The sequence below is a fragment of the Festucalex cinctus genome, chromosome 1 (assembly GCF_051991245.1).
Source record: "Festucalex cinctus isolate MCC-2025b chromosome 1, RoL_Fcin_1.0, whole genome shotgun sequence".
Lineage (NCBI taxonomy): Eukaryota > Metazoa > Chordata > Actinopteri > Syngnathiformes > Syngnathidae > Festucalex > Festucalex cinctus.
In genome coordinates, this window is record NC_135411.1 from 44,314,681 (window position 1) to 44,337,547 (window position 22,867).

Below are 22,867 nucleotides of genomic sequence, written 5' to 3' on the forward strand. Positions count from 1 at the left end.
CAAAAAAAAGTAAAAAAATCAATACTTTTAAAATTGGTTTCAGTTGAAGCCAGTGCGATGTAAATGAAAAACTGAGATTAAAAACATGATAACTACATATTATTGCTGCTAAATGCAGAAATAGCCCATTTGTGAATAAGTCTAAATCATGCTAATCATACTAAATCTACTAATTGTACGACACGACAGTAAGCTATCCGGAATTTGCAGATCCCCCAAAGCTGTCTTAAAGAGGAAGTCCGGTTGGGAGAAAAAAAAAAAAATAAGTTCTTCACAATAATATGTTCTATACACTCCCACAGTCTAAACATGGCATTCTGCTTAATATTGTGTATGTGGAACATGAAATAAACTGAAAAATCTGCCCGTTTTTATTCAACGAAAGCAGTAGCCATTTTGCCACTTGCCTGAACCTGTAGTCAATGTGATGTCATTTTCAGTTGACAGCAATTGACAAAATGGCCACCCCCTTGAGATGGATCCAAACAGGTGGATTTTGATGCATAATTCATCTTCCAAAATTGCAATATTGACCGGAACACCGTGTTTATGTGGCCCAGAATTCCAAATTGTTTACATTGACTTGAAATATCGAGATCAGTGGCTATCCTGTGCACGGCATGACGGCGCACAGTTAGCAGTCTGCTCTGCCTTGTGGACACACCTCTGGTGTTGTGTGTGTGTGTAATGAATGCACAGTGTCATCTTCTGGGACCCTTTTCTCACTTATCCAATCGCATAAATAATCCCATCCTACACTCAATAGCATGCCAGCCCCAGGCTTGTGTGTGTGTGTTTACATTGATTTTTCCCCCCCCTTTAACCCTATTCTCTCGTCCTATCACACATACGCGCGCTGTCGAGTAGAGCTCTCAGGGGTTAAAATGAGAAGGAGGGTGTGCTTGTGTGTGTGTGGTATGATTAATTTGTCTCATTAGTGTCCTCTGAATCCTCCTGATACCGCTCCTCTTTTCGGCTCCCTTCATCTGCACTTGCTCCATCCCTCCTCATCCACCGGCGTCCATCATTTCCTCTTTATCCCCCTCCCCCTTGCTTCCTCAAGCTACCCTTTTTTTTTTTCTTCCCCGTCATCAGGCTCCCCCTCCCCCCCTCTGTCCTTCCCACCATTCATGTCTTGATCTCCTTCAACCCTTCTCCTCCTCCCCCTTTCTCCCTTGTTGCCATCAACCCCTTTCTCCAGCAGTATATCAGCCAGTTCAAGTTCATACATATTCATAGCCTTCACCCCGCCTCCTCCGCCCAACACAGAACAGCCAATCGGTGTCCAGGGTTTGCCATCAGACTCTGTGGGTGGACACTGGGTTGATGGAAGGAGACATTTTCTGTAAGCATCCTCTCCTCATCTTTGTCCATTTCCCTCTTCCCTATGATCCTTTCCTTTGCCTCTTCACTTGTGCTCCTCCTTTTTGACATTATCGAGTTCTCTCATCTTTCACTACATCCTCCTCAAACGTCATCTCTTCATCCAGCCCATCTTCATATAACACCTCTGAATTGAAGTCAGGGGAGTCGAAGTAAGAAAAGAGGACAAAAGTGAACGGGAGTGCACCAGGGAGCACCCCATGGGCACCTTATTCTATTTTTACAGGGTGCTAGATAGAAGTTCACAATATAACATACTATTCCTATGACTCTAAAGCCACTGCTTAGTGTCTCATTAGTTGGGAATGACAAATGATGGACTGGCAAAATCAGAACATTCTATTTCTTTGCCTTAAAAAACTCACACACAGTATGCTTCAGGTCAATGTCCAGCTGAACTGTGAAGCGCCCTTCTGGCTAATATGAGCTGGTAATACAGTATTGCCCAAAACACTTCAGAATTCATCCTCAGCAGTCATATCAATACATGATATACCCTAAAATGAAAGCTGAAAGTCTTCAGCTGAAGTGCAGATGATGTTAGAGCCAGAAAGATGACAGTTGTGTTGACATCCCACTATTTATGGACTGACTGCAACATTTTAGCTTCACCTTTACAATAACAAAAGAGAATAGACTCAAAAATAGCAAGTCAAGTTTAGATTTCAGTTGCCATTCACAAAAACAAATGCTGTATTTCACATAACCAAGAGCACTCCGATATTATCCCAAACTATACTGTTAGCAGGCCCACCTATTCTCATAACCACATTTGTAGCCCCACTCAATCTTCAAAGTTAACAACTAATTGACTATTGTTCCATTTACCGGAACAGTCATGTAGTCTGCTCATTGGCCGATCAGTGTTGGTCACACACAAAAGGATTTGTGATCATTAACATTGAACAGGGTTTATTTTTATTTTTATTTTAAGAAATAATTGCAAGTACGTAGATGGTATGCCAAAAGTATGGTTCAAATATGTAGGAGATTCAATATCCCACACATGACAAATGGCTGTATCTGCATGCTTACATGCGTCACTTCTTGAGAATTCAGTACAATGCTGCCAAGTGTCGCATGTCTGAATCTGTCACCAGCAGTTGACACACCTTTATGAGCAGTGTTACAAATTGCTTCACACCCTCATGTAGGGCTTGGCAATTAGTCTCAAGGTAGTCATGATTTCTTCTCACGATGATCAAAACATAATCAAAGGAAAACGATTGTGACAAACGGTGTTGTGGGTATGCAAGTTCCTGTGAAAGCACTCTGAATATATCTGTGTTGCTTAATAGCAAGTGTGTGATTAATTTTCTTCTGCCCTCCCTCGGGGTGCTTAAAATGTTTGTTGAACTTTACTGAAAACCTATACACACTACAAAAATAATTACGCACATTTAATATTTAAATACAACACATAATTGGATTTAGAAATATCGCCTGCTTAATGTGAATGGTGCGAGCAAGACGTGCTGGCAAGTCTTAGCGTTAGAACTCACGAGAGTGATTTACCTTCCAATAATGAATTCACACAAAGAAACCGTATAAAAACCTATTTAGACACATAATATAACTATAGGCGAAGGCATATATTTTTTTTCTAATCTTTTTAAGTTATTTTTTTTGATAGTTGAATAAATACTATGATTTGAAATTTATGGATATGGTAATTGTTTATTAATCGTGATTTTAGTATCAATCAGAAATCTAAATTATTTTCCCCATAATCGGCCAGCACTACCCTCGTATTAAGTTCATTCAACATGCTAATAATTCATTGGGAGCAGTGAGGTTTTTTTGGGCATTGCTAAGAAGGTGTGACAAGTGGGAGTTATTCAATGTTGCATAATGCACTATCGAGACAAAAGTCACACCACTTAATAAAGTGATTAAACCCATTGTTCTCACTAAATTCAAATTCTTCATTTTACCAAAATATCTGCCATTGTATTTTCATGATGTTTTTTTTTTTTTTTTTTTTTTTTTTCCCTTTTTCCTGAGTTCACACAGCTGCCCAAGGTCCAATGAAGAAGTGGTTTAGTTGCATTTTGTGTGCGAACTCGAAATATCGGTCCCTTCCTCTTGTTGGCACGGCAAGCCATAAATCTTTAGTGCATCTCTTCTCTTCTCTCTCAATTTCAGGCTTTCATCAACACAGCCAAGGAGATTTATGAGAAGATCCAAGAGGGGGTTTTTGATATCAACAATGAGGTGAGACACAAAGACACACAGGTCACTTTTTTTTTTTTCTTTTCCTTTGCTTTCCTTACAATAAGTTTTCTTTTGCCCGGTGGCGTGTTCCTTCACCTGGAGGGCAACTTTCCTTTTAGATCCTTTCGTGCATGCCAAAGCAAACTCTCTACGTTCCGCCTCCCCCCTGCTCCGCTTTTCAGTTTTACTCGCTTAATTCTTGAGATTTGTTTCTCTCTCTCAGCATTTTGCCAGCTCATAAATTCCTCACACCCAACAAGGTTGCAGTCATTCACAAGAAAACAAACATTCATCCAGACAGCCAGCAATGCCAGTTTACCATCATCTAGTCAAACAGATGGTTATCTTTGTTGTGGAACAGTTGTCCAGACAGGAATGTTGGTATGTGCAATCAAGGGAAATCTGACAATTCTGTGCAAAAATACCCTGGCAGGATTTTTCATGTTTCATAAAACTATTACTCTGTGTTCTTGTGTAATCATAGATACTGTGTTTTATTACAGTCTAGTTGTGACATATTTCTATTTTGCTTGCTAATGCACATAATAGTTGGACTGGAGCTGAAGATGACTGGTTAACAAAACAAACTGTCATTTCCACACTACTGCCTTTTTAACTCATTTGCTCCCAGAAAATGTATAAATACGTTCTATTTTAATTCATCCACTGCCTTTGACATATATACTTGTCAATTTTATATTTTTTTGAGTGGGGATAATGGGGGAAAATCTGATTACGCTCCACTGTAAATGTCAAACTTGGAAGCAACGCTACTGATGCTTACCCACCGGTAGATGACATCATTGCCCCATTTTATATGAAATAAACACAGTTTCAGTGTCCATGGGAGTAATGGCTGTATTTTGTGCAACCTACATTTTTCTACTGTCAATTATAAAAGAACAGAACAAATCAAAAAGTAGGGAGTCTATTCTGTTATTTGGTAGATTCAGTTTATATATAATTATTGAACGTAATATCGCGTGGGTTTTTATATTTTCTAAAATGGCTGGCAGTGAATGAGTTAAATATTACCAGTGTCCCAAAGACGTATTTATACTTTTTTTATTTATTTTTTTATGCTAGAGCATACAGAAGGCTTTGATGCAGCCTCTCCACTGCAGAGAACGGTTGAAGTAATGGTGGTTATTACAAAAACAACCAGCAGGTGGCAGCAGTGTAAGAAGATACAGTAATTGTTTATTAATCAACCAGGGCCATGTTGCAACAAGCTCTTTTTGTCAGTTTTCACCAGGAATGTAAATATTGATCCAACTTAGCTATATTCTAATGCTAATTTCTGCAAAATGGAAATAGATAGAAATATACTTTCTTTTTCCTTATGAAAGAAGAGACTAATCTTTTTTTTTTGTTAGGTTCCATGTTTTTATAGCAACAGAACATACTATTTTGTGAGCCTTGCAAAATCAGTCAAAATCCAGCAAAACAGCTGAAAGCAAACGGGGTTGCTTCAGTGAAAATAGCTGGGAGTGAATGAGGTAAGATTGTAAAATTAAGTCTACTCAGATGACTGTAATATACTGTAATTGTTATTAAATGCACTAGAAGCCAGCAACAAGTAATACACATATGCCCTTTAGCAGTGCTGTACGATTTCTGTTTTTTTGTTTTTGTGTTGTTTGATAAGGACTCTCATGTACCTATTGCTTTATACTTTGAGTGGCGTCGAATTCATGCCTAATCCTGTCTCAGTAGCTACTGTACATAAGAATCATTCTCAGGCAGTTGGCTCTGGACTCTTTCCTAGATTGTACTTGCCAAAAATCCTTGTGAACATGCCCATTAATGTAGACAGAACGTGTTGTATCTTAACACAAAATGCGTGCCCATCTGCGTCCATGTCCACATACCCCGTATCAGCCAAACAGCAAGTCCAAGTGTTAGTCAGTTAGCCAGCCGTGAGTGGTTTTGTTAGGAACAGCAAGATGGAATGAAGGCAGGCCAGTCGGCCAAACCACATCAGCTGACTGGCTGCGAGCGAGAGAGAAAGCGAGTGAGGGAAGCCCCACCAGAAATGTTGGCAGCCACTCTGAGAAAACACTCAGACACACATGGCCTTAGCTCAATAAACGTGATTTAAAGGCATACAGTGTTTCCCAGAGGCACGGCTGCTACTGAATGTAGGAGGGTGAGTTACGCTGGAAAGGAGCGAGATAAATATACAGAAGGAGAGCGCATGAGCCAGCCCCACAGAGGGAAAGTCGGCACATTAATGGTAGGTGGAAGGAGGGCTTCAATTGAACAGATGAGAGCGAGACTTGAAAGAGCTACAATATGTGGCTCGCCCATCTACCCACCTGCCTCTCTCGCTCTCGAAGGTTGCCTTTTTTATTAGGGCCATTCATTTCTCATAGTATCTTTCAGAGCTGCTGTTTCCTCTGCAGCACCTGTTGCTCCTTCTGTACTGTGATCTAAGAGGAAACCCTGCATTTGCTGTGTCATGTTAATCTCAACATAAAAACTATGACACAGTCATTCGGCAAGCTTAGTTTTTTTGTTTGTTTTTTGTTTTGTTTTTTTGTTGTTGTTTTTTTGTATTAGAAACCACTTTTTTTCTCGCATTGTTTTAGCTACTTTGCTCACCTGGACACATTCAAGTTACCATTAATGGGGCAAAACCCATCAGTATAAACCCAATTTCTATGAAGTTGGTACATTGTGTTAAACAGAAATAAAAATGATTTGCAAATCATGTTCAACCTACTGTATACTTAATTGAATACACTACAGAGACAAGATATTTAATGCTTAAACTTATAAGCTTTGTTTTTGCCAAATAATTATTAACTTAGTTTTATGGCTGTAACATGTTCCAAAAAAGCTGGGACAGGGTCATGTTTGCCATTGTGTTGCATCACTTTTTTTTTTTTTGAACAGCGTTCAATAAACGTGTGGGAACTAAGTGAGGACACTAATTGTTGAAGCTTTGTAGGCGTAATTCTTGGTCATTCTTGCTTGATGTACAGCTTCAGCTGTTCTACAGTCCAGCGTCTCTGTTGTATTTTATGCTTCATCATGCGGCACATGTTTTCATTGGGAGGCAGGTCTGGACTGCAGGCTTTAGTACCCGCATTCTTAATTACGAAGTAAGGCTGTGGTAACACATGCAGAATCTGGTTTGGCGTTGTCTTGCTGAAATAATCATGGGCGTCCATGTAAAAGACGTTGCTTGGATGGCACGTTTCTCCAAAACCGGGATGCACCTTTCATCATTAATGGTGCCTTCATGTCACCAATGTGTACGTAAACCGATGCCATTGGCACTAACACAACCACATACCATCACAGATGCTGGCTTTTGAACTTTGCGTCCATAAAAGTCTGGATGGTTCTTTTCCTCTTTGGCCCGGAGGACACGACGTCCACAAGTTCCAAAAACAATATGAAATATGGACTCATCAGACCACAGAACACTTTGCATCAGTCCATTTTAGATGAGCTCGGTCCCAGAGAAGCTGGCGGCGTTTCTGGGTGTAGATAAATGGCTTTTGCTTTGCATTAGTTGAGTTTAAGTTGTACTTTTAAGGATGTAGCACTAAACAGTATTTGCTGACATTGCTTTTTTTTGGATGATATTATGGACCAAAGATGATGAAATCCCTACTTGGAATTGTACTTTGAGGAACATTGTCCTGTTTGAATATTTTCTCACGCACTTTATCACAAAGAGGTGAACCTCGCCCCATCTTTGCTTGTGAATGGCGGAGAAATTCAGGGAAGCTCCTTTCACCTACCTGTTCTTAATTAGCCTGTTCACCTGTGGGATGTTCCAAACAGGTGTTTGATGAGCATTCCTCAACTTTCACAGTCTCTTTTGCCACCTGTCCCAGCTTTTTTGGAACATGTTGCTGCCATAAAATTCCAAGTTAATGATTTAACATTTATCAGTTTGACCATAAATGTCTTGTCTTTGTAATGTATTCAATTAAATACAGATTGAACATGCTTTGCAAATCATTGTATTCTGTTTTTATTTGTTTTTAACACAACATACCAACTTCATTAGAATTGGGTTTGTAAGGTGGCTTTTTCCACCTTTTTACTGACAGTCAATGCAATAAGGGTGATGTTATTTTGCTGCAATCTTCCCAACAATAATGCCATACTACTGTTGCTTTGAGGTTTTTTGCATGGGTAATCATTCCATAAGTTGTGATGTCGGTCTCATTCTCACTGTTTCCATTCAGGCTAACGGTATAAAGATTGGACCTCAGCACCCTACCACCAACTCGACACTGCCCGGTAGCCAGGGAGGCCAACAGGCTGGAGGTGGCTGCTGCTGAAGGCCCCAAAACAGACCTCTTCGTCCTCCTCCTTTAACCCCTAAGCCCTCTCCAACCCTCCCCACTTGCGTTTCTGCAGAACTGTGCAGGCTCAGTAACAGTTTGTTAACATGTCTCTCTCCATACTGTCATCCATCCATCCATCCCTTTGTGTCTTCCTCGCTTTCTGTCTCTCAGACCAATCTTTTTTTTTTTTCTTCCTTTTCTGCTAAATCATACCTGAGAGGCTCATGGCAGCATCCTATGAGCTCAAACCTTACAAGAATGAAAGAATCAGCTTGACATCACTAAATTCTAAAGTTGACATCTTCCTTAGGAAGATGCATTGGTTTTAACTGTTTGTTTTAAAAGTGACACCAAGAGGATGGTGAAGATATGCTCAGAGAGAGAGAGAGGAATAAATAAATAAATAAATAAAACACCATCTGACACTGACTGACTGTATGGAATAATAAACCATGTGTTGCCTATACACACACACATCTCCACAAGTTTTTAAAGAAAACCATGCAGCACATTGGTAGCGAGACGTGTTTGTACATGTAGTGCCTGCGTGTATAGGGATGATATAGGCATTCCAATGAAGTCAGTCTTTGAAGTCACTACCCTCTGTTCATAAAACCGTTTCTTTTCCCCTTCTCTTTGTCTTCATGTCAACTTGCAGGTGATATGTATTTAATGAACACTAAACAATTGTGTGGCTGTTTTAAATTGTCCTGGGGAGAGAATAAAAGACCGAACTGTTGTGTGAGAATGAATCCTTTTGGAATGGTAGAAAAATTACAAAAGTTAAAGAAACGTCAAAGGGATGTTGCAAGAAGTGGCTCCCATGAAGTTGAGAATAAAAAAAAAAAAAAAAAGGAAACCTTTGGAAATGTTTTGTTAACTATTTATCAGGCGCTATTCTATGTATTGTATATATGGCTCTTTAGATTTCTGTAGCTTCTTTGGCTGTTAAAGCGTGAAACTTGGCAAGTTGTAGTCTTCACCGGGGCTTTATAAGAGAGAAAGAAAAAAAAAAAAGGCAAGAGGCCTTTCTGGACCTTCAGCAATTCTCATTGAAACCCAAATGCTCACAATTCCTGTTGAAAGGGGTTGCTGATGCCCTTTTCTTATAAATGACAAGTTTGAATGATAAATGGCATTTAACAAGATCATGTAGAGTCCCTGGTGGAGAATCGACTCAAATGTCAAGGAATCTCCCATTTAAAGCAAGCTTTGACTCTCACCATGAATTAGTTTGCAGATATATAGCGTGTTGTTTAGACCTTGATCATTGACTGCTGCAATTTTTATTTGCTTGGTAATGTAATGGGCATCATTTTACTGTTTTGATCATTGTTCAGTTATTCTGTTCAGATTTCCACATGTATCCCTACTGCTCATCCCTCTTCTGACTGTGTGGATACTTTTTTTTTCTTTTTTTTGTAATTGCCAAAACAGCATGTTTACCTGTGTTTCGTTCAATAAAAAAAGGGGGGGGGGTCAAAATCACCCCATTATGATGTCACATCGGGATCAGCTGTCTGCCTTAACTCCACCCCCTTGAGAGATTTGGACAGTTGCTAAAATGAAGTAGCTGCAAACCTGCTTTACCACAAACTTGCGAGATTCTGATGTACATACAGTATTACATTCGACACACATCGTGGGGAGTGTTGGACCGTCAGATTTAAGTCCTCATCAATTACTTTCTTCCCACCCGTTCCCGGTGCGCGCACACATGCCCTGCATACAATATATGCGTACATACATATAGTCTAAGTAATGTTTTAACTTCTGTGTAGATGTGGGAATCTTTTTTTTGTTGTCATTTTAGATATATATATCAGACAGATATTAAGTCAGTTGAGGATTATTCTTTGTAAGCAACATTTAGTGTGCTTGTGTGGACAAACAGACTCAGTGGTTACGTGGGGAGGATCAAGCCAAACCTGATGCATCTATTTATCTATCTATGGATTGATCTATCTTACCTGTGTGCCCCTTCTCTTCCCCTCTCAATCTTCATCTTCCTGCTCCTCCTCCTGACCCAAAAGTTATTTGTTGTGTTTGTTCTTTTGAAGAAAATAAAATGAAAAATGAAGAAAAAACAATGCTATCACAATAAACTATAATAAAACATTCTAAGCTCAACATGTCACTTTGTTATGTGAAGATGGAGAAATATAGTGTTCTTTCAACAACAACAAAAAGTACGAGTTATGTTATTTTATTACAAATGCTAATTGGTTGGTAGCTGCATATAAATTAATTACAGAAGCACTGGACATGTTTAAAACCTCATGAAGATGCTACTTCAGGGCCTTTTTTTTTTTTTTTTTTGCTGATTAGAAAACATTCTGTAAATTATGATACATTACAAAACCAGTTGGTATCCCTGTATTTCATCAGACAAAGCTAATGAGAAAATGGTTGTCACTATTGTATATTTTGTGATACAAAATGCTGTTCTTTGAAATACTTGTATAGACACTTATCACAAAGTTATCAAAGAAATGTGTGGTTAATTAATGTGTCATGTGTGATGATAATCTGAAAGGGGAAAAAAAAAACTCACCACTACCTTGGAATCATCAATTGGTGTGGAGAGCTGCGATAACAGGTAAATGAAACATCCAGTTATTTACCCTGTTACAGTGCCTTGATTGTTGTCAGGGAATATAAAAGATTATTTTCCCTTAGGGTGTCTTTTTGACCATGTTTACATTACTATCTCAAAGTGAAGACTTTTTTAATGTTACGTTGTAACTTGCAATATTGCATAAAAAAAAGACTTATTTTTTATGCTATTGTCATTATAGAGTGAGCTTTCCCAGCTGAGTTCACCTCATGCAAAGTACTCACCATCATACCCACATAGGTTGTTTTTTTTTCGTATTTTTATTGATTAATGGATGGATGTTTAATTCTAAAGGAAATGTTGACTTATTTTTTTCCAAATAGCCTACATTCTGGAAAGCTATCCGATGATCCTAGTCGGGGTCACAGGAGGCTGGAGCCTAGCTGGTTTTGCGAAAGACAGACTACACCCTGGACTGGTCGCAATTTCATCAAAGGGCTCACAAGCATTCCCACTAAGTGGGAACAGAAAACTTAGTACGTACATTGAAATCAAGTGAGTGAACCACTACACCATCGGTGACATTCTGGGGAGAAAAAAAAACATTACATGCATTAGAAACAAAAATATGACCATAGACAGGCTGAATCAAAACGCATTGCAAAACGGGGTCACGTAATTTGATAAACTTAAGTTTGACAATTTCCATTCAACTGTCAGGCTTATTTAGACATGCAGTGTATTAGAAATAGGTACAGTTGGTTGGTGTTGGCTAATTGTTAACTTGTGGAGGCTGCAATCAAATCTGTTTCAACGTTTCTTTCTTCCACATAATTAACATAAAACGTCCAACGTACTTTTTATTTTGTTTCCCACTACTGAGCGAATAACAGCTTCACACAGGCACGACGGGTCAGTGACCGCGCACGCTGCCTGTTTATCTGTATGAGAGGTCCTCGGGAGCGCGCACCCCTGGCCGAGGAAGGTGAGCGAGTGTCTGGAGGGGAGGACTCGGCAACGCGACCGACCAGCAAAGAGATCGATCGGATTAAACTCAATTTGAGCGAAATTATCACAAAGGAGAAGAAGCGCAACGCGCACTCGTCGACGTCGCAGATGCGAGACCCACCGGAGATATATTTCATGAAAAACATTCAAATTCAACTTTTTCCTCATTCTGTTTATCGAAAGCCAGAAAGGACCACGGTGTTTTTTTCCCCCCTGAGCAAACGGAGATACTAATGAGGAGTTGATTTGGTTTAAAAAAAGAAAAGAAAAAGAAGATTAAAGTGACCGACCTTATTGGGTAAGACGATTTTTATTTTCACTTTTAATCAAAAATGTATAGAGCATCACCGGCATTTGGTGTAGTAGTATTCGTGAATTAGAAGCGTTTCCATTCGGCGAATGCCAAGTTTTCGGTACTTTTGAACGCAATCGCACTCACTGAGTGTGAGGGAGATTGATGTTTGATTCGTGGACAACTCGTGGGAAATCGTATAATCCGGGCGACGACGCGTATTCTCGCCCTGGTTTGTTTCTGATTTAGGTCGAAAGTCATTGAAGGTCTGTGTATCAGCCATGCCGACATGCTAACAATAGCAAATTTAGCTTTGCCACCCGCTAATCGCACACTCGCACACATACACGCGCACACAAGCCACTTTCCGATAGTTACTTGGAAAGTGGAAAGCTTTTTTTTTTTTCCCGGGACGGAAGGGTGAACCACTCTTATTCTGTGTCCGTTTCTCGTCGACTTGAGTTTTTTTTTTCATTGTGAAAAATGTACTTGAGTGAGTAGTGAAGTGTGGGTGTTAGCATAGTTAGCTAATTGTGTTGAGCTTTCAGAAGACACGAGGTGGCTCGAGCGTAGAGGTGAGTCACTGGCCGAGTGAATGAGCCAATCTCCCTGGGAGCTTCCCGGCGAACAAAACACCGTAGATAAATGCCAAAGTGGATTATGTGAACACATTTATTTACAGTTTGGCTCACATAAGTCAATTTTTCATTGAATTCGCGTCTGCATTAGACGGGAACGTTGTAAAGTGTCCGTAGTGGTCGCTAGTTTTATTGGATGGTCGGGACACAGGAGAGGACGGGGGGATTGTGAGGCCAGGCGGTCATCTTTATTAACCGCGTCGTTCACGTTGTTTTATTTCATCTCTTACCAATGTAATCGGCGTTAACAATACGCGAAAAGTATCATCCAGTATTGTTATGCGCCTAAGTGTGAGGTATAAAGTTTTTGCACTTAAATAACAACCCCAAACGGTGCTCGTTCCTCTGTTGGGAACGACGTGCGAAACTCCACTGATGGGCTAATTAGCCTCGCTAGCCGCTGGAGGTTAGCCCAGTGCTAGGACACAGAAGTTCACATAGCGTGTTAGCCAGCCCTCATCTTCATTGTGTACTTATTAGCCCCTGAGCTAGTTATTACCCTGCTCGGGGCGGTTATGAGAGGATGCTACTCTTGGGCAACTAAAGTTTACTTGCCTTCCTATATACTTTGGGTGAGTTAAACGAACCAAGTCTGACTGTCGATATTCCTGTTACTTTTCGTTCTGTGGCTTCCGCGGAGAAACATTTTTATGGTGTTAAATTCCACCCGTCCGTCGACCAAGTTTGGCTATCATTACAGTTACACTTGTTACTCGACATGAACGGGAGTAAACTGCGGCTCCAAACACCTGCCGACACCCTAACGCATCTCTGCTATTGTTGTAAATCATTCAACTAGTTTGTATTAAGCAGATTTTGGTCCACATTTTTGCGGTAGTTTTATTTCGGATGCCGCTTGTGTTCTGTAATCACACAACTTGCGTAATGGTCAGACTGGCGTTCGCGCAACTTTGTCTTGGCTTAAGAAAAAAAAAAAAAAAAAGAAGTAGCACCGAAACAAACACTGCTATTAAATATAACACTAAATTAATGTTCTCATAGCCCGACACGATCCTTGTAAACGTGCCGAATGGTTGTTTTTCCGCCTCCTGTCTGCCGTCGAGCTTGGAGCTGCTACCCCCACACTACCTTGCGTCTGTGAGCCAAGATGGCAGCTCGTCATGTTTAGCGGGCCACAGAGGGAGAGATAAGAGGCCCCCGACCACACACACACACACACACACACACACACACACACACACAACAGATGTTCACCACCATGGCTCTTTCTCCCGGTTGTCTTTTCTTGTGGTTTGAATAGCGAACCTTCAAAACTACGATAGTTTTGGTTTGTTCGGGGGTTTGTTGTGCTGAGTTAAATAGAAACTTGGAGAAAAAGCTGACCATCTCCCATGTTATTTGCATGTGTTATGGACGGGTTACTCGTCAAAGTTGTGTTGGTGACCTTGGAGTCTTGTGTGAAAAATCGATTAATTTTCAAACCATGTAATAGTTGACGTTTGTTGCTGTCGACATTAATCATAAAACACTACAAATTATATTCTTGCATTATTTTAAAACATGTAAACAACAAAGTGTCTTCTTTATTTCATATATTGAATCAATTATTTAAATAGACCACAAAATAGGGCTGGGCGCTATGACTGGGGGAAAAAAAAGAAGTATGTATGTATATATGTGTGTGTATATATTAGTCGTTATCGACAGTTATGTTTTTGGTTTTTTTTCAGGGAAAAAAAAGTTTGAATTAATCTGGATAATTTAATTTGAAAACATATTTAACCTTTAAAAAGACACCAACACAACGAAACAATATGAGCACAGTGCAAAGTATTCCAGAAACATAAACTTGAGGTTGTCAGAACATCTGCGACATGAAATAAACATGTTGTCCAGCCATATAGAGAAATATCAAACCACTTAATGAAAAAATAAATCTATCAAACACATTCCCACATAATATCTAAAAAATATTGCCAATCTAGTAACAAGACCTTCCCTTGTTACCAACATTTTCTTCTTTTGCAGTCACATGTATTTATGTATTTTATTTAATGTATTTTTTTGGGGTGGAATCAGGGTTTTTCTTGGCAGAGAAATTGAGGCACAGGTGGCACTACCGACACCAGTCTCATTTTAAGGTATTAGTACTCGCGGAGGTGGCAGAAACCAGTACCCGTTTTATGATCCATCCATCCATCCATTTTCTTGACCGCTTATTCCTCACAAGGGTCGCGGGGGCTGCTGGCGCCTATCTCAGCTGGCTCTGGGCAGTAGGCGGGGGACACCCTGGACTGGTTGCCAACCAATCGCAGGGCACACAGAGACGAACAACCATCCACACTCACACGCACACGCACACCTAGGGACAATTCGGAGCGCCCAATTAACCTGCCATGCATGTCTTTGGAATGTGGGAGGAGACCGGAGTACCCGGAGAAGACCCACGCGGGCACGGGGAGAACATGCAAACTCCACCCAGGAAGGTCCGAGCCTGGACTCGAACCGGAGACCTCAGAACTGGGAAGCGGACGTCCGTTTTATGATCAAGAACTAGAATTGAGAAATCATAGGAATAGGAAGTTGGTATTAATTTCATGCAATTTTAAGAAAAATAATTAGGGGTGTTAAAAAAAAATAGATTTGGCAATATATCGCGATACTACAGCACGCAATTCTCGAATCGATTCAATAGGCAGCCGAATCGACTTTTTTAACATACATTTTTGATGGAAATATATTCAACAAAACGTCCAACTTTCACACTTTAAGCATGGAAAATTTGTTATATTAATGGAACATTAAGCCTGAATATTTTATTTCAATTCCTGTTTGTTAAATACAGTGGCTCACAGTTATAAAACTGAAGTTTCAGATCAATAAATAATACAATTTCATACAAATCTTACAGGGTACATGTACAAGTTTACTGAAAGGTATTTTCTAAATTGAGTAAAAAAAAAATCAAAAAAAAAATCGCAACAATCGACTTGTAAATTCATATCGGGATTAATCGAATCGAATCATGACCTATGAATCGTGATACAGATCGAATCGTCAGGTACGAGGCAATTCACACTCCTAAAAATAATAATATATTGGGATATACAAGTTTTTCTTTAAAATCATTTGTCATTTTTGGGTGGGAATTTGGTTTTTAATTAATTTTGCTCGTGGTTATCGGTATTTGGTAGGGATGTACCGGAATGGAAATTTTTGTCCGAAACCAAAAATGCGAAATGCTCGGCCGAAAACCGAAATGCCCAAAAAAAAAAAAACAATTTTTAATTTTTTTTTTTTTTATTATCATTGCATTTATTATAATTCATTAAATTTATAATATTATAAAATATTTGTTTAGCACTGGCAATTTAATAAGCACATGTTGGCTAATGGTGCATTAAACACCAAACGAGGTCTGAGCATTTTCTGGCAGTGCGATTTCACTTTATAGTCAATGTACAGTAGTTCGCACGGGCGGGCACTGATACATGCGTTGCGGATGACGCTTTTGTATTTGGAGCAGGACAAAGTGAGGCGCACTAGTTCGGTATTTTTCACATGAATCGTTACGCCATCCCCACCTACAGTGGTGTGCATCAGCACTGACTTTCCGCTGACAGCGTCCTGTGACCCAAGAGCTGGTCTGGTGTTGGTCGAGACGAAAGTAGTCCGGCTAGTCGGTATCGATTCATTCGATTCGATACCGATTAATCCCGATATGAATTTATAAGTCGATTGTGTCGAATGAAGCAGCCCCACTTGTACGTTTAAGCAAGATCTTCGGAAATTTTTAGGTGTATGAGGGAGCCCAAGACCTACAAAAAAAGTCTCTTGGACCCATATGCTAAAATAAACAGGAAGTGAGCTACGAATTTTTGAATGTCCCATTTTTGACGATTTTTGCACATTTACAGGGGGCATACTTTTGCCCACTTCTCCTACACGTTTTATCCGACTGACTTCAGACGTGACCTGGAGCATGTCAAGACCTGGGGGAAAAATCTTGACTTTTCGAAATACTATATGATGAGGGCGGGGCATCAAATTTTGTGTTTCGCATGAAAAAGGATATGCTTAACTCTTCTATGGACAATAGAAGCAACATTGTGCAATGAGTATGAGCGATGATGTGTATATGTACTTTTACAAAAAATACCAATCAGGGCAACTCATTGCCTTAAAATAAAAAAAAAGACGCTGATTTTTGCAGATCTTAACAATCAGCAAAACCCATTGAGCTTGACACATTCATCACACCTGGCAAAAAAAAAAAAAAATCCACATGTAAAGGTTTATCATGGCATTTTCAAAGAAATTCTGCTTCCAACGTGGCCCGTGCTGCGAGGGCCCTTTATAGCTGCTCGCAGCTCTAGTTGGTGAATATTTTTGAACATTTATGGTCATTTTTGTCCTTTAATTGTCCCCAAATAGACCCTTCCAGTGTGACGTCACACTGAAGTGCACCCCTAGCGGTGGGGGGCAGGACGTCAATGCAAGTAAATTAGAAAACAGTGTGAGCTTGAAAATAGGTCAAAGAGTTGATAAATCAGCGACCAATGCTCTGGTGAAGTTGTGCGCAGCCAACGGATGCTCTAATGGCTCAAAGAGGGATGAGAGCATTCTTTTGGCTGCCGGCAGCGATTCTAAACCCCGCGAAAGACGGTGAGGAGTAAAAGACTAGCACGGTGCCTAGCGTGACGCTACGACACAACTTTTTTTTTTTTTTTTTTGTAGCCAGTGTCTTCAAACGACTGGTTTCAATGATTTGCAGTAATGTAGTGTCCTACTCGGGACAGTTTTGTGGCACTTGACATATTTCCCACCTTTTAACGAAAACGCTCGCCGAAAATCAAGTTCTCTACGTTTATTTGTTATGGGATGTTTGCCCCCCGGGAGGCGCCACAGGAGCTAAGCAGTGACGTCAGCTGGAAGGGTCTATTGTCCAAAATGAGAGATATGATAAATACTGGAGCTGTAGTAGGTAGTTCCTTATAACTGCCAGCTACTACAGCAATCAAAATAAAAAAAAATATATATATATAATCTTTATGATGATTTAATGATACATCACCCTGGAGAATGAAATTTGTAGACGCTCCCTCATATAGACTGTAGGAGTGAATATCAAACGTCAATCCAACTTTCCCTTGCTAACTGCAGTTGCATTCAAATACTGTCGGACATTTCAAACTCTGATAGAAAAAAAGTCCATCGGAGCATTTACCGTTTATATTTGCAAATATCTAAACAATGTAGGCTTTCTTTAAATCTATAAAAGCTGGCATACATTACGAATGATGGGTATGAAATAACTTTGTTTGGCTGTTTGGTGTGCCTTTACAATAATCCTGTTTAAAGGGGCATGAATGAAACAAAACATTGAACAGGAAATACTCAGTCTCGCGTAAAACAAGGAAAGGGGCGTGTGCCACTGCGTTGCTTGCTGCGTTGCTGTCCGCCAATCAGATGACAGGTGACAACACAGCCCCACTAGTCCCCGACGACCGGCGCTGCAGAACCACTGCCGGAAGGGTTCTAAACAGCGGTTACAACTGAACCGCTCGGCCCCGAATAAGTCCCATGTAGACGCTAACATCCATGGACAAAAAATGTCGCTACGGTGTGGAAGTGGTCCGGTGGAAAAGCACCATTAGTCAAGGAAATGCAGTTTCAACAGCTCGCTTGTGAATAATATACTCATTAATCCAGGACATTTAATTCTCAGGGCATTGAATCGATCGCAACTGGACTGTTTTGGTTGTTTTAGAAAAAAAAAAGTTTTGAGCAGCTGTATCAGCAACCTAAAACCGATTTATAACGTATTGACCGGGCAATCAGCCTGTTCAAGGTATTTTTAGTCCGTGTGCTGGTGCACTCGCATCGTTAAACTCACAACCGGATTTCTGGTTCAAATCGTTTTTTGTTACTCTCCTAGTATTTAATCTTACCATATCCCGACTTTTGGTCTGGACTCACACCAGGCTAGACTCCCGGCCCAGGCGGGATTTGACCCCCCCCCCCCCCCCGCCTCCAAATGCATTAATTAGAAATTCGAAGGAGTGGCAACTACGATTCAAGAATGACCCGTATAGAGGGTCATTGTGCTCGTTGGAATACCCTGTTCGAAAGTGTGACGCAAGGACATCATTGCACAAATAGATGTAATTTGCACGTTCGACTGTCTACATTCCATAAAAGATATTCTATTTACTGTATGTCACTCACCACCCTAAATAGTTTAGGCTTCCTCCTCGCTCCAAAAGTGTGGTTCTTTGCTGCGTCATGTTTGTTTACCTCTGCTTGAGTATTTCCAGAAGCACGGTCTTATATACATGTAGGCCTATATATAAATCATCAGGCTTTCACCCTGCATTTTATTAGCCCGGTGTCCCACCAGGCCTTCCTTGCACCACCAGGCTAAGACCCCCAGGGGGAAAAAAAATACACACACACAGAACAAATTAACTTGTGCGCACTGACTTCCCCCTGTAAATGGCCCCACCAGCATCCCCCCCCCCCCCCCCCCCCCCCCATTACAACGAACATAATATATGATTCGGGCATGTAATTCATTGTCTATTTTTAAATGGTTACATACTCATGGTGTTGTTTCAAAGAAACTTCTACGATGTCTCAAGAAAATGCATGTTAAAGACGAAAGAGTACTAAATGCATTTTTAAATTGATACACTTTATATTCTGCAGGGGCACCTAATGAAGTATGGTTTGCTCACTGCAAATTATACCTTTCAAAAGACACTGCAGCATCAACAGAAATAAAGATCGCCAATTGATAAGAACTATAAGAACTGATAACGGCAAAGTAGCCTATAGAATTCTCTTACGTTGAACTATTTGAGCTGCTGTTTGTTGCAGCCATTTTGTCTGTTGTGGTCATGTGTAGAAGTTGACGGCCCCGTTAGCAGAGATGAGAAACAGAGCTGTTGTTTTCCTCCATCACTTTCATCTTGTCATCTATCGCTCCACATCCACCCACCCACTCAGTCCTTCTGTCACAGCCCATGTGCTCTTTTGTGTCTTTTTTTTTTTTTTTTTTTCCTCTCCTCATTCTTATGATTATCATATCTCCATCTTGCTCACGTGTCCCCTCCCCGCCCTCTCATTTCCAACCAAAAGGTTAGTGGGGGTCTTGAGCACCACAGTGACATTCAGAGCTGAGTGTCATTGTTGCCTCTGTCATCTCGCCCTCTGTCACCATCCCCCACAATCACCACCCTTCTCCTGCAGGGAAGACCTTCTGGACTGAGTGTTGTGCCTCGAAGAGAGGCTGGCATTAAGGGCTTTTCTGTGCGTGTTTTTTTCTGCTTGTGTCTGACAGACCAGCCATGTCAAGTATGTCTCTGACCCATATGTGTGCATGTCTTTTAATCTAGCCTTCACCTCTCCCAGGTTTGATGATTCTCATCCTGTTATTTTTTCCTCTTCCCTCAGCTTTTAAACATTCACATCAAAGTATATTACTAATAAAAGGCAATAGTGAGTGACAAAAAACTGTACATTGTGACCAGAATGGTATCCATGATCAGTGTTGCCACAGTTACCTTGAAAAAGTAACTTAGTTACTTTACTGATTACTTGGTTTTAAAAGTAACTAAATTGCGTTACTGATTACTTGATTTTAAAAGTAACTAAGTTAGATTAAAAGTTACTTTTTTAGTTACTTTCAGCAGCTGCCGATAACACCATCTCAACATAAAAATAATGCAGTAGAAACGGAGTTCCAAATACTTTATTGAAAGTGCATTTTTAACATGAAAATAAAGTTGTTTTTTTATGAAAAACAAAATAGGCAGTCTCTCTTGACTTCTTGTAACGTAAATACTTTTTATAAAACAAAAAATAAAAATCTATCCAGGTTGAAAATGAAAATCCCCTAAATTCCTCTGTTTGTTTGTTCCGCTATTCCAGTGTGTACACATGTATCAGTTTAAATATTTATTAGTAGTTATTGACAGTTATAATTGTTTTTTGGTTTGTTTGTTTTTTCTCTTCAAAATAAGGATCAGGAAAACAAAAGGTTGATAATTTAATGTTAAATATAAATATTTAACCTTTAGACAGACACCAACCCAATTAAACAGAATATTTGCACATTGTGAAGTATTTCAGAAACATAAATTTAAGACATGAAATAAACCTACCGTCCAGCCAAAAGAAATATGAAGCCACCTTATGGAACAATAAATCTATCAAACACATTTTAACCACTTAATATATGCAAAAATATTTCCAAAAGTTCATTTCCCTTTTTAATCAACAATTTTTGTATTTAACAATTGTTTTTTCTTTTGTCATCACTTGCATTTTTGCTTAATGTATGACATCTTTTTTTGTTTTTTTAATCTGAGACACGATGATGACCACAGAATCACTACTGTTTATATTTTGTTTTTTGGGCTGTCGTAATCGCGGGCACGTCTCAGTTCTCCTATCTGCTGCTCATGCTAGTTGTAGACATTGACAGGGAGCCACAAACTGAGAAATGAGATACTTGCAGTGTGCTTTTAGCATAGCTGGTGTGTTGGCTGTGGGACATACCTGTGTCGTTTGAATCCATGCATTGGATCGTCACGGGAGTTATTCTTTTTGGCTCGCGCGCAGTACCAACGCCGGCCCGGGACATACAAGTGCACCGAGAGGACTCGATAGCCATGGGAAATACCGAGATGTACGGCACCGGCTTCTGCTAACTGTCTCCATTTGTATGTTGTCACTCGTTGCGCGCGCGCGCGCCGTGTCGCGAGCACGGAAACACGGAAGTAGCTTGAATGGTGATGCTACTGAAATGTAAACAAAACAAGTAGAGCACGGCGCAGAACTCTTGCTATTGTTATGAAAACCATAAAGCCTCACTCGCAACCGATACGGTCGTTTAGCTCCCCTTGACGAACGATGGTTCGGTCGAATCGTTTTTTTGTTCCACCCCTACTGAAAACGTAACTTGTCTGACGTCACTCCCCCTGGCGAGAGGGCGGAGACGACCTCATCCCATAATGCTTCACAGACCAGTTGAGGATGGAAATAAATTATTTTTTTTACCACTTTTATGGTCCATAATGCACACTTTTTTTGTTGTATTGTGTGCCTGTTGGTTAATAAAACTAGTAGTAAAAGTATCATCACTTTTGTTTTGAATGTGCAAACCATTCATGACCAGACCATGGCTGAATTCAGTGTGGTGATCAATGACTTCTGCCTCATCTTCGTAGTTAGCAGTAGTTGTTTGTGACTGTTACAACAGTGAGATAGTTTGCCTTCTTCATGAAAATGTGGAGTAACGCATTGATTCTCTGGACAGTAACTTTAATCAGACTACTTTGTAGAATAAAGTAACGCGTTAGACTATTAGTTACTTTAGAAAGCAACTTTTTTGAGTAACGCGTTACTAAGTAACGCGTTACCGGCAACACTGTCCATGATGCAGGGCTCTACACTAACTTTTGCACTGGTAGCACTGGTGCTACCAACTTTTTCAGGTGGTTGCACCACACAGGTTTTGGTCGCACCCTTTTTGTATAGTCTCAATTTGCATAGTGTAGTTTCAGATGACGAAAAGATTGACAGACAAAAAAAAGAAAAAGATTTACAGCGACTCGATATACAGCTGCAAAATATTTTACTGGAACAAGATTTGACTGCAATAGAACAGGCCAATTATTTGATTTTATTACTTTAAAATAAATTGAAAAAAGGGTTTGCTTTTATGAATATTAGTGTGTTCAATGCAGAGGGGCCAGCTCTTACAGCATCAGTCAAATCTGACCATTCAACACTACTTTGGATTAGGTCGCTCGATGCAGTGTTTCCTAACCAAGAGTATGTGAGCACATTGCAGGGATAGATGGAAACTCAGGTAACTAAAGAAATGAATTAAAACTGCTATACTATGTTTTGTTTAATGCTTCTTTGTAGAGGACTATTGTAAAAGTATTTTTGATGTTAAATGTTATAAGTATAATATGTGTAAAAAAAAAAAAAAAAAAAGCTTGTCTATTCTTTATTTTGATTCATTGACATACCACCAACTAGAATGGAGGATGGAAGCCTAGCGGATGATTAGGTATAGAGCGTTTTCATGACACGTCATCAGGCGCGTCATTAACCCGGAAGTAGCCATCTTGGAGCTACTCAGTTGTCCACGCTCCGAGTCCGCACCACAACAGAGAACTTTGTTGAGGACAATGGTGAACCTTTGTCCATCAGATGTTGATTTTCATTAAAGTGTATTCAATATTCACTTTGGAAATAAAATACCATTAATCATTCATAGATAACTATTTTTTTGTTTAGTAACTAAAACATAAAAATAAAAACACACAGATGAAATGCTAAATGCATCAAGCTTGATTTGGGTGTTTCTGTATTCATAATAGCAACTATCCGGTCTATAGCTGTTTTCAGTAAAGGCACTGACAGAAGTTCGTTACAATTCAACAATCAGAATGAAGGATAATAGTAATACAATAGCGGTCTCTAGTGG

General features: G+C 39.9%; 2 protein-coding genes across 5 annotated transcripts in view; both read left to right on the forward strand.

Annotated features, from left to right (window-relative positions):
* rab2a (RAB2A, member RAS oncogene family) overlaps window positions 1-10,037 on the forward strand; it is a 29,590-nt gene extending 19,553 nt beyond the window's left edge. Inside the window, exons 7-8 of the mRNA XM_077536930.1 lie at window positions 3,529-3,597; window positions 7,806-10,037. Of these exons, the coding sequence (XP_077393056.1) occupies window positions 3,529-3,597; window positions 7,806-7,901 (165 nt within the window). The 3' untranslated portion in view covers window positions 7,902-10,037. The remainder of the gene's footprint in view (window positions 1-3,528; window positions 3,598-7,805) is intronic.
* A 1,382-nt stretch (window positions 10,038-11,419) lies between these two features.
* chd7 (chromodomain helicase DNA binding protein 7) overlaps window positions 11,420-22,867 on the forward strand; it is a 96,420-nt gene continuing 84,972 nt past the window's right edge. For 2 of the 4 annotated variants that reach the window (XM_077536962.1, XM_077536944.1), the window contains exon 1: window positions 11,420-11,770. The gene's annotated coding sequence lies outside the window, so the exon portion shown is untranslated. Of the gene's footprint in view, window positions 11,771-12,217; window positions 12,340-12,879; window positions 12,975-22,867 lie in introns of those variants that run through there. The other 2 variants (XM_077536971.1, XM_077536954.1) reach the window with 2 other exon arrangements.